Consider the following 17397-nt stretch of genomic DNA (forward strand, 5'->3'; position numbering starts at 1 on the left):
GGCAGAGGTGGATGGACCACCTGAGGTCAGGAGTTCGAGATCAGCCTGGCCAACATGGTGAAATCCCGTCTCTACTAACAATATAAAAATTAGCCGGGCATGGTGGCACATGCCTGTAGTCTCAGCTACTCAGGAGGCTGAGGCAGGAGAATCACTTGAACCCTGGAGATGGAGGTTGCAGTGAGCAGAGATCATGCCCCTACACTCCAGCCTGGCCAGTAAAGTGAGATTCCATCTCAAAAAAAAACAAAAAAAGAAAGAAAAAAAAGAGTGAGAGTTTTAGTTACAGCTTGGACTTAGCTGCAAGACAGAGACCCAACTGCAGTGGCAGAAAGATACAACAGTTTATACTCTCATATAAGAGAAGTCTTGGCTGGGTATGGTGGCTCATGCCTGTAATCCAGCACTTTAGGAGGCCAAGGTGGAAGGATAGCTTGAGGCCGGGAGTTTGAGACCAACTTCCAAAAATAAAAAAAAAATTTAGCCAAGCATGGTGGCATGCGTTTGTAGTCTTAGCTACTTGGAAAGCTGAGGCGAGAGGATGGCTTTAGCCCTGGATTTTGAGGCTGCAGTGAGCTATGATTGTGCTACTGCTCTCTAGCCTGGGCAACAGAGTGAGACCTTGTCTCTAAAAAAATAATAAAATTAAAAATAAAAATAAATGACGTCTAGAGGGAAGTGTTCCAAGTCTAGAGAAGCATCTTTAAAAGGTCCTCAGATGTCAATCTTTCTTTTGGTTGTGCTGCACCTGACTTTCATCCTTAAGGTCCTGCACGGTTCAAGGTGGCTGCTGGAGCTCCAGCCATTACCCCTGCATTGAGAAAGAAAGGCAGAAGAGCCAAAAAAGGCACATGCCTCATACCTTTTAAGTTTAAGTTCTGGTGAAGTTTCATACAACACTTCTCTTTAGCACACATTTAAAAAAAAATTGGGAGTCTCAAGGAAGAAGGGAGAATGGGTATTTCAGACTAGCTGGCATTTTCCATCACCTGGAGGTGTCTCAGCAGATGTTGATTTACAAAGATTTCCCTGGCAGAGGATGGAGGATTTGTTGGAAAGGGTATGAAACCAGCAGAAACGAACACGCCACAGTTTGTGCGTTTAATGTTTCCCATCGCTGACATTCTTGAGTAAGGGTCAGTGATGGTTCTAGCTTGAGGCATATGGATCATTGGGGTGCAGGTGCACCATATTGCACATGATACCTGCACATGCAACTTCCTGATGGGATTTAATGGAGGCTTCTAGGGTGTCTCTAAGGGTCTTCGGTGCATTTGAGGTGAGGAATGGAGTTGAGTTCTGTCTTCCGTGATTTCAGTATTTGGTGCACTTTCTGCTTGGAAAAATCTCACCTGCTTTAAAAATATTTCCCACTCTTTGAATAACCTTAAAGGTATCATTTATGATGTTTTCTGCTTTGACTTTTTTGGCCTAACATTTGAGTTCTGGAAAAATAAACTAAAAGTCAGCTACTGTTTTTACCTTAAATTTATCCTTTAGTGTGTATTTAAAATAATTATTTGTGAAATTTTTTAGCACTTCAGGTTTATATACCTCGTTGCAGAGAATTTTGCTCAGTATATATTCTGAGCATTTTCGGAATCACTATTGTTTGTGTAGTCCCTTACCTTTAAAAGTTCATTATCAGCATCACACAGTTATTGGTCTTTGCCTCCTAGGACCTATACTATTTGTACTATGTGTGATGATCGTGATATTGTAACTATTAGCTCGTAAGTTCCTAGCAGAAAGAAATTCTGTCACAGAAAGAAGATGTAATTTGACCAATGCAAAGAAATAATGTTATTCTACTGTTTTTCGGAAATGAAAGAACCAAGTTTTTAAAGTAGTTATGTTTTTACTATAAAAGATTCTTGGGTTGATAGGCGCAGCAAACCACCATGGCACACGTTTACCTATGTAACAAACCTGCACATCCTGCACATGTGCCCCGGAACTTGAAATAAAAAAGGTTCTTGAAGTTTCTGGCTGCCTGCATGACATAGTGGGTTTCTAAGTTTAAGGGAGAGAGAGAGAGAGAGAGTGCGCAAGAGCGAGCACTGGGGTCAGGAGTGGGAGGGAAACCTTGCCTTGTCATTACTGAGTTTGTATAACCAGACACCTGGATCAGATTTCAGAAAGCACGTGAAATAATTTCAATTGTAATATGAAAATGCTTTTAAAAAATGAGATAATCAGTCATCCTGGATTTGTTTATTCTGCGAAACCTGGCTTCGAGAGGTATTTTTGGCATCTGGGTTGCCTGCCTACTGTGTTTTGTTGAAGCAGAAGGGGGCAGCAGAGAAACCAACTGGAAAGCCCACATCCGTGTTGGTTCCTTCTAACGGAAGGTGCTGTGCAATGTAAATACACTACGAGGAAATGAAAGTGGAAAGTCCTATCTTTTATTTATTAAATTCTAAAAATGATTGCAAAACATTTTCAGATAACATGATTCGGATTTCTACTTGTCCATTTATACAGATACTGCGAAGTGGATATATTTGTGTGTTTTGTTCTAAGATCTGACAAGCAAGTGTAGGGTGGATTATTTGTAATTCAGTACAGCTTTCAGTGGGGCTTGTTTTCCAGTAGACATTCTATGTGTTTATAGAAAAGCAGATGCTCTAGTGGGTTTTTGCAGTTCATTCTAATATTTATAATTTATCCACTGGAGTAAGAGTTTTTAAGGAAAACCATTTCATTTCTTGTTAAAATTCAGGGGAGTTAATGCCTTTTGACTGAATTTTGGTTTTGGAGTCAGTTAGCAGTCTAATTTTTTAATTTTATTTTTAAAGTATTGCCTGTGAAAATTTTCCCGTTTGTTGAAAGGAACAAGGTTTAAGCTGACTGATTGGTTTCATGCCCTTAACCTTGGAAAATGTGGTAATTAATTAAAGCAATACTATTTTTCTGTAAATGATGGCCAAGTCATGTTGATGGGCCTGGCTAACTAGTTATATGTGCTATGTATGAAAGCTGTTCTATTTCTCATTAATATTCTATATTTCTTTTCCTGTGATTCAGGACAGTAAGATAGCATAGCTGAGGGCTTCTCACTGAAAACCTATCAGGTGTTTTGATGTATTCTATGTTTAAGATAATGGACAATGTTTAGTGGTTAACAGGAAACTAGTGCCTCTTTTCACTGACTTACAAGTTAAAAAAAGGAGTCATTGAGTTATATGGTATCTTCCTCTGCAGGAGAGCCAGTGAAGATACAGCTGCAGTTCTGTTCCAAATCCATTATATTTTGATAAATTTAATCTATTGACTTGTTATAGCCCCATTTTATAAGATAAGCTGTGAAAGAAACCTCCTCAATGTGATTTACAAAGTGAGAAGTGAAGTGTTAGCTGTACTCTACTGGTTAGGATTTATAGCATGGTACAGTATTTAGCAGAAAGTGTGTGTGTGTGTGTGTGTGTGTGTGTGTGTGTGTCCATCTCAGGGTGCTTGAGGTATAGGATTACAGTTAATTCTTTTTTTCTTTTTTAGACAGAGTTTCGCCCTTGTCGCCCAGGCTGGAGCGCAGTGGTATGATCTCGGCTCACTGCAACCTCTGCCTCCCAGGTTCAAGCGATTCTTGTACCTCAGCCTCCCGAGTAGCTTGGGATTACAGGCATGTGCCAGCACGCCCAGCTAATTTTTGTATTTTTAGTAGAGATGGGGTTTCACCATGTTGGCCAGGCTGATCTCAAACTCCTGACCTCAGGTGATCTGCCCGCCTTGGCCTCCCGAAGTGCTGGGATTACAGGTGTGAGCCACCACGCCTGGCCATGATTACAATTAATTCTTATTGAAAGTACTCAGTGGCTCATCTATTATCTCTTTCCAGTGCTAGTCATCTCTTTCTCTCTCTGTATGGTAGTTGTTATTTGATGAGCACTAGTTGTATAAAAGTAATATGTCTGATTTCTTCAAGAAACGTTTTTCTTTTCTGTCATCAGTGACCTCATCTATGACACTGGGGACAACTGTCCAGTGAAAATGCACTGCCGTCCAGTGAAACCATGCTGCTTTTTCCCTGCACGTGTATTTGTCCTCTTGAAGCTGTAACTTTTGACTGAATGCCAGATGTTGTTATTTTATCTTTTTGGGTACTAGCTATTTTTGTATCCCTCAAATTATTCTTGAGCTTTTTTTCCCCCTGTAACACAGTAAAGTTATTTGGAAACAGTTTTATTTAGTGTATGTAGGGGAAGGGGTCTTGCTTTTAACCTTTCTTAGGTGGGACCAGAGCAGTATTTAGTGTAGGGCAAGTCACTGAGGCAAGGCTCTTTGGGTCTTCTATTCAATACCCCTTGAACCTTGAGGTTTTCTACTCTGGTTGATGGGAGCAGGCACTATTCGTGGTCTTATTTGAGCACCCGCTACTGTTACCTCTAACTCTTTCAGCTGGTCCTGTCTCAGCTTCAGGCAGTGTGTTCATGTGCATGGGCTGATTAGTACTCCGTGGAATATTTAAGGCTGACCTTCTGCAGATTTGTTGATTTCTCTCCCTGTACACTTCTTTCCTCTCTGGTATTCTGTCCTGTAAACTCTAGCCTTTTTTGGTCTCCCTATACTCTCAACTTTGTCACCTTAACTCATGGCCTCCTTCAGGCTCCACCTGGCTTCTACTTGTTGTGAGCGTGACTGGCTAAGGCTGGCTTCACGGGAAGTAAAATAATTTACTGAAACAGATGTGAGTTAAAACCAAGTTTAGGCCAGGTGCGGTGGCTCACGCCTGTAATCCTAGTACTTTGGGAGGCCGAGGTGGGTAGATCACGAGGTCAAGAGATCGAGACCAGCCTGGCCAACATGGTGAAACCCCGTCTCTACTAAAAATACAAAAATTAGCCGGGCGTGGTGGCATACACCTGTAATCCCAAGCTCCTCGGGAAACTGAGGCACAAGATTTGCTTGAACCTGGTAGGCAGAGGTTGCAGTGAGCTGAGATCACACCACAGCACTCCAGCCTGGCGACAGAGTGAAACTTCATCTCAAAACAACAACAACAAAAACGAGAACAAGTTTATTAGCGGGGAATTACATTACCAGGAAGCAATGGCCGGCACAGCAGAGAAGAGACTGTCTGCCAAGAGGCAGGGGCTGAAAGGAAGTTTTCTGGGGCCATGCTGGAGGGGTTATGTGCAGAGAGGATTGTGCTGCTGGGGTATATGCAGAGCAAGGTATTTGGGAACCGGATGTTGTACAGCAGGTTGTTTGTGATTAGCTGTCTCTCCGAACAAGTGTTCTCCCCCATCGCGGGCTGGCCTCTTCCTTGTTGGTGCTAACTTACCTTGTCAGGACTCCACACTACCTACCTTCACTGTGGTCTGGAAGCTTTCTTAATAAATTGGGGCAGTCCTTTTGTTTATTTCCCAGTCTCTCAGTGATTGCTGCCTTTGTTCAGTATCATGAAAACCACTGGATGTTGGTGTTACACATGGATGGGAAGGTAAATCCAATTTCCATGATTACATCCTGGCTGGACACGGAAGTGTCTCTCTATAAATTCTTAAAACTGTCCCCGGTCAGAGCCCATCTGAAATTAGTGCTTTTCTCTCCTCCTGATAATGGGGTTCTATTAGTGCTGAAAATCTAAGTTGTAGGCTTCACTATGAAAAACTGCACAGCCTCCCCAAGAAATATCATCACCAGTCTGCCTGGTGGTCTTCTCTTTCTTTCGCGGATTCCTAAATAGGTTTACAGGGAGTGCTAAGAGGATGGTCACACTTAGGCCTACTGAGGGTGACTCAGCACAGAATGGGAAGTCTGCAGAAGAGTAGAGTGAGGTGGTCATTTCTCAGCAGATACGTTTATTGTTACCCACACTCTTTTTCTAAAAGATTCGAGGAGTATGAGATATTTATGTATTTATTTCTGAAGTCTGCCTGTGTTCCAGTCATGACCATTCAGATGCTGAGATACAGGATAAGCAGGAAGCAGATGTTTCTGTCCACAGGAACCTCCCTGTCTGTGGGAGAAACAAATGCTATGTAAACAGAAAGTGATAATAGGACGTGATAAACTACGGCTTTCCCATTCAAGGACTTTAGAAGATACTCTCTTTTCCTCCTTGTACCATTTTAACAAAAGCAGCACAGCACTATACTGATGCCTTTTTATACTTCGCGTTACTTGGTGAAAATGAAGTTCTCTATTTTATCTGTCAGCAAACATCTAAGAGCAAAAATTATTTTAAACCTTTGTTCTTACCAAGACTAACTTTATCTTCATGTGGCACATTTTAGTAATTTACCTAGTTTGTAGCCATCTAACTAGAATTTGCTGATTGTTTATGTATTTCTTCAGATTGCTGATAGATTTTATTCTAATAAGCGAAAAGCAATTCTAAGCCTTGATCCTTAAAAGGTATATTTCCCTTGGCAGCAGTTCTAGTGGAAACAATGGGTAGTCTCTTTTTATTAAATTTTATTTATTTATTTATTTATTTATTTATTTATTTATTTATTTATTGAGACAGAGTCTTACTCTGTTGCCCAGGCTGGAGGGCAGTGGCGTGATCTCGGCTCACTGCAAGCTCCGCCTCCTGGGTTCAAGCAATTCTCCTGCCTCGGCCTCCTGAGTATCTGAGATTACAGGCTCATACCACCACACCTGGCTAACTTTTTTGTATTTTTAGTAGAGTTGGGGTTTCACCATGTTGGCCAGGCTGGTCTCGAACTCCTGGCCTCATGATCCGCCTGCCACAGCCTCCCAAAGTGCTGGGATTACAGGCGTGAGCCACTGTGCCCCACCTAAATTTATTCTATTTGTATGAAATAACTCTAAAAATTTGGTCTTCATTAGTGTTTTTACTTATACTTCAAGATGCTGAATTATTTCTGTAGAAATATATTGGCATTTCTGTTCTATAAGACAGCATTAAATGAAATAGTTTCGTTTCTTTTCCAAGTATATTTTTACAAGTACATTAGTGTAGCCTATTTTTTATTTTTTTGCTTTGTCTTTTGATAGTGAAACAAAATACTACTATTCTAAGCTTGGGTTTTCAAAATACACATTATTCACAGTGTAAATTCTGCAGTAGCCTGGTATTATAGCATATGAAGGAGGAAAAATTGGATCCATTTAGCTCTGATCCCTTTTTTGTTAGCAATTTATGTGTATAACCAACAGATTTCTCCTTAAGAAAACTTCATTATTAAGCTAACTTAGGGAACTTTAGTAAAGAAATGATTTGGAGGAGAGCAAATAAAGTAATCCAAGTATACAATAATTATACCAAAATTTTAACATCGATTTATAAGAACATTTTACCACTTTTAAATTTCTTCCATAATTGACAGATACTGATTTTTTTCGTTAACTGTCAGTGGAAATCCTATGGGAGACAGCTCAAATTTTGACAGCTTCAAGAAAATGGATGGCTTCTCCTTCTGTGTGGTAACTGATCTTACCTTTTGAAGAATTAGCTCGTAAGTATAGATTTGGAGAGAGTTACCATATGCAACACAGCCTTCCTCTTTTGAAAATAAGTCAGTCATTCTGTGAACTGAAGACTTCAGCATGAAGAGTATATAATATTATTTGGTTGCGACTTTTGCTAGCTTGGTGGCTCTTGAGAAATCTTTAGTGAACTTGCCAGTTTCATGTTTGTAGGGGGTATGCATCTATCCAGGATAATCATCCCCCATTGAAAAACTAACCTTTTCAAGGTTAAGTATAATGTGAAACAAATAATATTGCTCCAGAATGAATTTCTGTGCAGTTTGTATGAATTAACAGCTGGCTAATAAGCAGCTCTTGAAGTCTATCATAAGCAAGGTCTTGTATTAGCCATAGACTGAACAGACCTATTGCTGCCTCTACCGTTTACCTCACATGGTGAAGTAGTCTGGGAAAAAGCAGTGTCACTGTTCCACTCCAGATAGCTGTCATGGTATTACATAAACTAGCAGACTGCTGTGGGACGCAAAGGGGATGTGCACCGTTTTGGTTATTTGAGGGGACTTTGGAATGCCCTTGTAGGAACCCAGAAGGAAGGATCATACAGTTTAATCTTAAGCTGTGCAAAAACATGACCACATGAATGAAACCAGTCTTCCTGAGGCCAGAGGGCTTATAAAGAGGAAAGATACACACCTTGAGTAGACTTCTTTTTGAGCAAGGATATCCAGAAGTAGAGTGTTAAGGCAAAGCAAAAGATTCTTTAGACTGCACTCAAGTCTGTCTTTATAGGCATTTCTTGCTTGTGTAGCATGGAAAGGACCACTGCTTGCTCAGTGTGGCTTTTTTTTCTGCTATGCTGGACCATGTGAGTAGCCATTGAGATAATTTATTCCTGAGTCAAAATAAGAGGGCATTAAATTTAGTAGAACTGAAGTTGGCACTGGCTAGACTGATTACTATGATGGGATCCCTTGGAGAGCATCACTGGTGAAAGCACCTGGATTCTATTTAGAAAAACTTAAGTATGTAAGTTGCCTTCTTTGGGGGATGAAACTTATAATTAACTATTGTAGAGGGTATGAAAGCCCACGGCATGTTTCTATCATATACTATATATATATATGCTATACTGAGATGTTATGCATGGGTCAGGGTCCTTGGTAAGGCTCACCTGTCATTTCTTATGTAGTTTATATTTGTTTCTCTTTGCGCAAGGATTTGGTGAGTTATCTTATGGACAATGAAAGGAGAAATGTCCTAATGCAGAGTTCGCTCCTAAGTTCAAATGAGAAGTATCTAAAATCCTAAACCATGAACATGGTTCATGGTTTAGAACCCTTAAAATGGAATTACAGTACTTTTAAATTGGTAGGTGTAAGGAACATGGCTGCACTGCAGCCAGGCAGGATGGGCTGAGGTAAACATCCCGGGTGACTCAGCAAGTCTGTAGCGCAGGCGCGCAACTCCATGTGTAATGTAAACAGCTATGTAGCCATAACATGGGAGGGCCATCACTTGGCTCTTTGCCACTGTTGTCTTTAAAAGGTATAATTGCCCTGGTGACACTGTGCAGGCGTGCTTGCACCCAAAGAAAGAGAGAGAGCGGCAGATCTGTCTGTCTTGCAGCGGGGAGCCAGGACACAGCTCAGCTTGCTTGCGCTCAGAGGGAAAGAGTTAAGCTGTTGACCCCAAAGGGAGAGAGAGCCAGCAGAGATCTGTGCTTGGGAGTGGCTGGAACAAGCAGCCGAGACACACAGTGTAAGAGAGCTGCTGAATAAAATTGTATTTCATCTACCTGTAGCCCCCTGAGTGTTCTTTCAGCTGTCTGCCATTCATCTACCCACTCCCTTCCGGCCTCAGCATGGGCTGGAACGTGACCCTGGACCTAACAATGGGGACCTTAGGGACTTAAGAGATCATCTAAATGAACTCTTTACAGATGAAGAGACTGAATCCCCAATGGTTAAATGACTTGTCTAAGACCACACATCTAGTTAGACGCTGAGCCAAGACAGAACCTGATTTCTGGTTTCTAGATGTGCAACCTTTACTCAGTGGCATGTACTGTAATTCACAGTTTCCATTCACTTGTTGCCAAGGTCTGCCACTTCTGAGAGTTTCCCAGTTTTGGTGTAAGTGTACATTGCCAAATGAGAAATAACTTGGAAATATAACTGAAGAGACATTATCTGTTGTGACTGCAGCTGAAACACCAACTTTTAACCAGTATTAGCACTGCTTATTTCAGCTCCTATCCTTATCTCAAATAATTCTGCCTTCCTATAACACATGATGGGGACCCCTGGGAGCCGCCAAAAAGGACACTTACTCTGAGGTCTTGCCCAGGTCTCTGCTTCTTCCTCCTTGTTCCCAGATGGCAAACGGACATCCTCATAGTAAGACTGGGCTGCTTTCCACCTGCGCAGCCCCATGGTAAGCACCTGCAGCTCCAGAGGGAATTTATTTTAGTAAAACAAACAAACCTGGAGACCAGGAGATCAATTATCAGTAGTTTGGTAATAATTGAAAACTAGGTCAGAGGCTTCTATTCCTTTTTCCATGAGAGCTGGATGTGTGAGGTTGTTCTTGATGAAAGCTGAATTTTTAAATGCAGGTTAATGGCTTTCTTGGAAGCCAGCAAGCAATTAAGGTTTTCTCATCCATGCAGAAATTACAGCTGCAGGGGGCAATTTTTTAAAATTCCTTTGGATTCTTAGAACATATTATATTTATTTATTTTCCCTTAAATTCTGACCTTAAGCTTAAAAATAAGTTTGTTAATACTAATGTTGTTTTCCCTTGAGCTAGCTTTGAACCTCAAATGAATTGCAAACTGCAAAGTGACTACTGTAGGGCTACTCTTCAGTAAGCTGGTCCAGTTATATGGTAATGAATCCATTTATAAAAAAAATTGTATGTGAGCTGTTTCCAAGGCTATTACAGTATTTCTTTATCAGACTATACATAATTTTACGTTTGTAACATGGTACAGTTCCAACTGAATAGGCAGCAATTTTCTTTATTAGAGTTGCATTTAGAGTGGTTCATTCATCAGATTTTTATCAAATATATTCTTCGTGTCATTCATTGTGATAGGTTCTGGAAGATGATTAAGAAATGGTCCCTGAACTCCAGGAGCTCACAGTCTAGGAAGAAAAAAGACAAATAAAATTATACCAATATAACGAATGCAGTTCCATGGCATATGAAGAGTGTTATAGAAACACAGAGCAAAGATGTAACCCTACCTAGTGTCAAAGAAGACTACACAGAAGATGGTGCATTAGAAGGAAGAGAAAGAATTGGCTGCACCAACAGGAGGAGGGGAAAGGACCTTCTGAGAAAGAGAAGAGTGTGTGCAAAGCAGTGGAGGCCTCAGGGAGGATGGTGGGCTGCTAATACTGAGTTTAGTGTGGTTGTCTTTGTCTTACGTTGCTTGCAGGGAATAAAGCTAGTATTTGCTTTGCTAGCTGGACTGAGCTGGGCTATACTAAGTTGTCTGACCTTTATCCCGTACACAACAGGAACTACAGGAGGTTTTCAGGAAAGGGAGTGAAGTCAGATTCATAGTTGAGAAAAACATTCTAGTAACTAAGTGGTGAATAGAATGAAGAATGGGAGCACTGATTGGAAAGCATTTATAATAGACGGTGGAGGGCAAGTTTTAGGAAGCAGGCAGTGATTGTGATGTCAGAATCAATTTATATGATATTTAAATAGTCCACCCGGAACTCAGTAAAGCAAAGATTGTTGAAGAGGGTGAGCTTGAGAGACTGGATGGATGTTGATAACATTAATTGTGTGAGGGTATAATCTCTTTGCTGAGATTTTAAGTACGGTAATTTTCTGATGTGATACCTGTATTCATAGCGTAACCCGTGACCCTATTTGGATAGCCCTTATGCCTCTGTATTATGATTGTCAGTCACTTCCCTGAACTATAAACTTCTTGAGGTCAGAGATAAGTTTTAGTGGTTCTTCTTGTTCCACAGCTTCTGACACAGGGCTTAGTTATGTAGTAGGTGCTTGGTAGATTTTGGATGTTTAGACGTGGATGCATCAGCCATCTACTTAAGAATTCCTCTTTTGAATTCTTCCTCTGCACAAGAAGACCTTTGTCTCTTAACCCAAAGAAGACCAGCTCTGTAAGTCCGTTATAATTTTCATTTTATGGCCAAGTTTCTCTGGACTTTCATTTTCCAGAAACTACTATCTTAGATTTTGCTCTTTCCTTAGTGACAACTCAATAAAGTTCTTATTGTTCAGAGATTACATGATGAAGTAGATATATACATGTGTGTTTTTTCTTCTTTAAGTTTGGCTATTTGAACCTGTGGCTCTGTGGTGTAAACAGTAATTCCTTTCCAGATTTATTTATTTGGAAGTTTTTGGGTCTTTAAAAATTACTCCTGTTTTCTGGTCTTGAGTTAAATCCACTTATAATTGCCCTAGGGGTTCCCATGGCATCAGCACAGCTGGAGGTCTGGTGGGCTTTTGTAAATGGCATTTGGAAGAGTGATTCATTCGCCAAAGCATTAGCAATCTTTTGTATTGTTTCCATGTGGTTTTTGTCTAAAGAGACAAGTGCTGGGATTTTATTTATTTAATAAACTTTGTTTGAATGAGCTAATTTCCCCACTGTCCAGAATTACTAAGGGAAGACCTGAGCATTTATTTCAAGGACTTATTCTGTCCATTCCTTGCTTGAGTGGGGAGCAGTCACTTCTGTAGCCACCAACTACCTGATAGTCTAGTCTTTTCTGTGATTAAATTATAAAAATAATCTCTTTGTGAACTTGTCTGCTTTTGGTATAAGGTCGCATATTTAAAGAGCAATCTGTGATGAGATATGTTGGCTTCATTTTCTGTTTTCTAAAGAAAGGAAAAATAGATACATTTCCATTTCAAAATTCTTTTTTTTTTTTCTTTTTTTGGATGGAATCTTGCTCTGTCACCCAGGCTGGAGTGCAGTGGCGCAATCTTGGCTCACTGCAAGCTCCGCCTCCTGGGTTCACGCCATTCTCCTGCCTCAGCCTCCCGAGTAGCTGGGACTACAGGCGCCCACCACCACGCCCGGCTAATTTTTTGTATTTTTAGTAGAGACGGGGTTTCACCGTGGTCTCGATCTCCTGACCTCATGATCCGCCCACCTCGGCCTCCAAAAGTACTGGGATTACAGGCGTGAGCCATCGCGCCCGGCCTTCAGAATTCTTTTTAAGAGCCTATTATATGCCCAACTCTTGTATTACTTTCTCTTTTTTCACGTTCATACCAACCCTACTCGAGAGCTGTTTTTCTCCTCACTTTGCTGTTGAGAACAGTGTTCGGAGAGTTTAAGGAACCTATACAAGTCCCTTAGTAGTTCATATCAGAGGTTGTTTTACACCCAGGTTTTCTGTCATAAGACAGAAGCTTTGAAACTGCCTCCATTGTCCCCATGGCTCCACATAGGCCAGAGGGCTTCCAGATGCTGATAACATTGATGAAGAGGGAAGGTCAGAGACTAGACCTCAGTTGGAAGCTGTGGCAGTTGTGCTGTGAAAACCCACCAGAGGGAAGAGACGTTTCAATTCTTCTTTCATAACCACGGAAATCCTAAGTGACTTGTGGCACCTCAGTATATTAGGACTTTTCATTTCAGAAAGTTAATGGTCTTCTCTCTCCTCTCTGTCAGTGTGATGTATGTAACCACTGATTAGCTGACTCATTTGTTCAGTTGGCAGATACAGAGGCGATCAGTTTACTCGCCTTGCTGTTTAAAAATCATGATAATTTTGCACTCCCTTTGAGAAATGGGTAAGTTCAGAAATCAGTTTTGGGACTATCTTTATTTAACTGAGGCATAAGTGACTGCACCTTCAGCAAATTTAATTCCTGGCTTCAGACTGCAGTAATCTTAAATGAGACATTTTGTTGTATGCTTATAACCGCAGGGATTTTATCTGCTGCCCTCGTGGTCTTTTGAGGAGGATTCTCCTGTTGCAAAGGATGTCTACAATGTAATGAATGGCAAGAAGTATCAGGAGTATTTTGAGTGCTTAAACCCATCCGAGGTTTATTAATTTTCCGGATATGGGTTAACATGGTTCCATGAATAGGCACAAGGCCTAGAGAGTAGGATTAGGAAGGTTTCCAGGGATTCTGAACTCATGTCAAGCAAAACTGGCATGCTGGGCAGCTAAGTCAACTGAATAGGGAAAAGACTTTGAAAGTGCTTTATCTCACTGCATAATGTTTGTCAATTTCATTCAATTAATTTACAGCTGCAGGGCTCATGAGGCTGAAATTAAAGTTTTGTAAAGTTTCGATAAGGAGGCAGCCAAACAAGTTTGATTAGCAGTGGATGTTTTGGAAATGAGTTGGCAGCCATGCAAAAATAGAGGGTTTGAATTTCAGGGGGCACGTTGGCATGGCAGTGCCCATTTGATTAACCGTGGAAAGCCCATTACTTTCCACCTGGCATTTCGGGCATTTCTTTTCTCTGTGTGTCTTCTCTGAGGTAACCTCTAACATTGGAATAAACATCTTTTTAGTTAAGTCTCATCAGCCCATTGTTCTTAGTCTGTTTTATTAGCAATAAATCCGTTGTCTGTGTTATTCTTTCTACAGCCATACAACATGCTCTTTAGTCTTTCTTTCCAAATTGTAGACATTTCAGTAAGGTGTTTCTCCCTCTGCAGGTTGGGGCAGCAGAGGGCCTTTCACTTGGAGTTCAGGAGTTGAGTTGTATGAGTTGGGGCTGAAGGGTCACAGACAAGGGGGCATAGCACCTTTCCACATAATATTTAGCAGACTAGAGTCTGTACAATGACATTGATCATTGTTCATTTTTAGTGTTTTTTTTTTGGTGAAATAAAACATGACCCTAATCCTCAACAGGAAAATTTCATCCTCCTAAACGGGATTTGGTGCTGACAAAGATTCTTTGCTTTTCTAAACTTTAGTCAGGTTCCTGAACTCTGTCCCCACCAGGGCCCATCTGTGTGCATTTTAGCAAGGACCCTGCTAAGTCAATTTAGCCAGAACCCCAGTCCTTCATATCTGATCAGTCTCAGTGTCTGATTGGCTTCCTCATCCCCCATTGGATGATGTCTCATCGTCTTGGCCTGTCTTCGGCAAGAATCCTGTTAGGATGGTGTGGCCAGAATGTCCTCTTACTTGTGATTTTGCCTCTTAATAATTTTTCATTCACCAACTGCCACCCTCCTCTTTGGCTATAAATTCCCACTTGCCGATGCTGTGTTTGGATTCAGCCTGGGGTCTTGACTGAGATCTCTTTCCCCCTCTTGCTGTAGTCCTGATAAAAAATATTTTCATCGCTCTGCTATCCAGCTCTGCTTTTCCTTTGACGGTAGCCTATTTAAAAAATGATATAGGAGCAGGAGGGGGAACACAAGGGTTGGGGAAGGACATAGAGGTGGTTTCAACTGTATCTATAATTTTTTTTTATCATGGGGAGGAAAGATCTCAAGCGAATATGGAAGGTAAATATGAGGAAATTGGTTCTGGTACACTGGAGTTTCTTATTTTACTCCCTTTGCTTTTTAAAGTATCTCGCGAAAGGCTTGTGTTATTTTCCCCCCCCATTTCCAGTCTGTCTCAGACGAACATCGTCCTATTGCAGCATGACCAGCCTGCAGCTCTTGCCCCATGTGTCACTTTTATACACAAGTTCGACAAGACCCGAACCAGCCAGTACCTTCTCCCAGGAGACGAGCCCACTCAGCCTGCATTTCGATGGATCAGCCGTATCACATTGCTGTAGACATTTCTAAATACTTATTCTTTTTATTTTGTGTCTTATTTCACAGTGGGCCCACCACAGTCTCTGGTGAACAGCATGCTCTGAGTAGCACCGTTCTAGTCTTTGTATACCAGGGATGTTTCACAGTAAATGTTTAAATCATTTTGGACATATTTATGTTTTCAAAGTATTTTATGTTAACTCATTTACCCAATTCTGCATATTCGCTCTTACAAGTGGGTGATTCTTTTATTCCACAAATTTATCTCCATCTTGGAGCTTTGTTAGGTGCTCCTGAAAATTCAGTGGTAAGACTTGTTCTTGCCTTATCTCAGCCAGTGAATATTCGAAGATGTGTAATTCATAGACTTTTCTTTCAAAGGAGCTCCCATTTTAGAGTGGAGCTAGAACTAATAGTTTGTGTTCCATACCAGGCGTATAAGATAAATGCTACAGAAACCCTGAAAAGAGTCATGATTTGTAATTGGGCAGGTTGAAAGGTTTTATAGAAGAATGGCCCATCTGAACAAGGTTTTCTTCAAGGATGAGTAGGGAGTTTTCAGGGTGACAGAGGGATAAAGTCAAAGGAAAAAAGCATGAGCACAAATGAGGAGAGGTGGCACACAGCACCTGCTGAGAAGTGATCAGCAGATGGGTGGGTTCTAGAATGCACCCAGGGAGGTGAGGTTAGAAAGGTAGAATGAAGCAAGACAGCATAAGGCTTTGATTTTCACACTAATAATTTTGAGCTTTTTCTTATTCACATGAGAAGATTTTAAGGCATGATCAGTTTTGGTTAGAGCCCAGGCGCATAAAGAGTGGGTTACGAAAGGGAGAGACTAGAAGGGGAGAGATTAGTTAAGAGGTTGTCAAAACAGTCTAAATAAGAGATGATAACGACCTCAACTATAGCAGTGGCTCTGGGAATTTAGAGGAGGGAATAAATCTGAGGGCTGTCTCAGAGGTGAAAGTGAATGAGTGGCGTTTGGGAAGAGATGGGGGGCCAGGTGAGGAGCACGAGCTTTTTTTTTTTTTCTTTTTACATGGACAAACTGAATCACAGGGAGGGACATGTTTTCCTGTGGATGAAGATACAGATAATTTTTGCATCCAAGAGGAGAGAGAAGCATCACTCTCGATAGCCTTAATATTCTGTTCTCAAAATAATCAACATTATTTCAGGAATGAGAGTATAAGAAATAAAATTAAGGACAGTGGGAAAATATAAATTTGTCTTGGGGAATGTGATGGGGCCTTCTGTATTATAACAGCTAGAATCTTGACTGACAGTTTTCTGATATAGACCTTTAGTTCTCATGTTTGAACTCCCTATATTCATTTGTTCATTCTTCAATATTTATTGACAGCTTACCTTGTAAGAATCATTGTATTATGAGTTGTGGATAGAAATACAAGACATAAATCCTGCCCTCAGGTAGCTCACGTTTTAAAGTGGAGGACAGGCACTTAAATACAGCAGTGTGGTTGGAGTGGGTAGGCTCACAGGAGCCGTAGCAAAATTAGCAAATCTTGCTGAGAATGTGGGGCCATGAAAGTCAATGAAGGAGAATAGTTTTTGTTTTTTGTTTTGATAGAGACAGGGTCCCCTTCTGTTACCCAGACTGGGGTGCACTTGTATGATCATAGCTCACTGCTGCTTTAAACACTTGGGTTTAATACCACCTCAGCCTCTGGAGTAGGTAGGATTATTATTATTATTATTATTATTATTATTATTTTTGAGAGCCAAGGTCTCACTTTGTTGGCCAGGCCAGTCTCCAACTCATGGCCTCAAGCAATCCTCCTGCCTCAGCCTCCCAAAGCACTGGGATTACAGGTGTGAGCCACCATGCCTGGCCTAGAATACTGTTAGGAGATGAGAACGTGCTAGCCAGTGAAAACAAGAGAGACATTCCAAGAAAGGACTGTAGGGTTTAGAGGAAGAGATGGCTGGGGCCAGATTCTCAGAGGCTGGGTTCTATATGACATGTGAGAATTTGTGGTTGAGTGAGAAAGAGAGGAACAGCGATTAAAGGGTTTACCCTTTAATGGAGAAGTAACCAACCAAATGGAGTTTCAGTGGGATTGTGCTGGCCATTATGGAGAAGGGGATCTGAGATGTAGAGAAGAAGGGAGACAGCTGAGAGATGGTGCAGTGGTTCAGGTGAGAAATATTTGGAATCTGAACTAGAGCAGCAATATTGGGGACAGACTAAAGAGTTAATAAATAGAAAGTAAAATTGGTAGGACAT

General features: G+C 41.0%; 1 protein-coding gene and 1 long non-coding RNA gene across 12 annotated transcripts in view; one reads left to right on the plus strand and one right to left on the minus strand.

The window, feature by feature from the left end:
* SMYD3 (SET and MYND domain containing 3) overlaps positions 1 to 17397 on the plus strand; it is a 757166-nt gene that overhangs the window by 386894 nt on the left and 352875 nt on the right. Inside the window, exon 1 of one of the 11 annotated variants that reach the window (XM_054661014.1) lies at positions 11050 to 11546. The exons of the other annotated variants lie outside the window; for them this stretch is intronic. Within the exon in view, the coding sequence (XP_054516989.1) occupies positions 11442 to 11546 (105 nt within the window). The 5' untranslated portion in view covers positions 11050 to 11441. Of the gene's footprint in view, positions 1 to 11049; positions 11547 to 17397 lie in introns of those variants that run through there. 11 annotated transcript variants of the gene reach the window in all.
* On the minus strand, positions 5847 to 11093 carry LOC107970782 (uncharacterized). The gene is made up of 4 exons (XR_001713661.3): positions 10906 to 11093; positions 9731 to 10547; positions 8095 to 8293; positions 5847 to 5962 (listed from the first exon to the last, which is right to left on the minus strand). It is a non-coding gene; the product is annotated as an uncharacterized LOC107970782 (long non-coding RNA).

Source organism: Pan troglodytes, chromosome 1, assembly GCF_028858775.2.
Source record: "Pan troglodytes isolate AG18354 chromosome 1, NHGRI_mPanTro3-v2.0_pri, whole genome shotgun sequence".
Lineage (NCBI taxonomy): Eukaryota > Metazoa > Chordata > Mammalia > Primates > Hominidae > Pan > Pan troglodytes.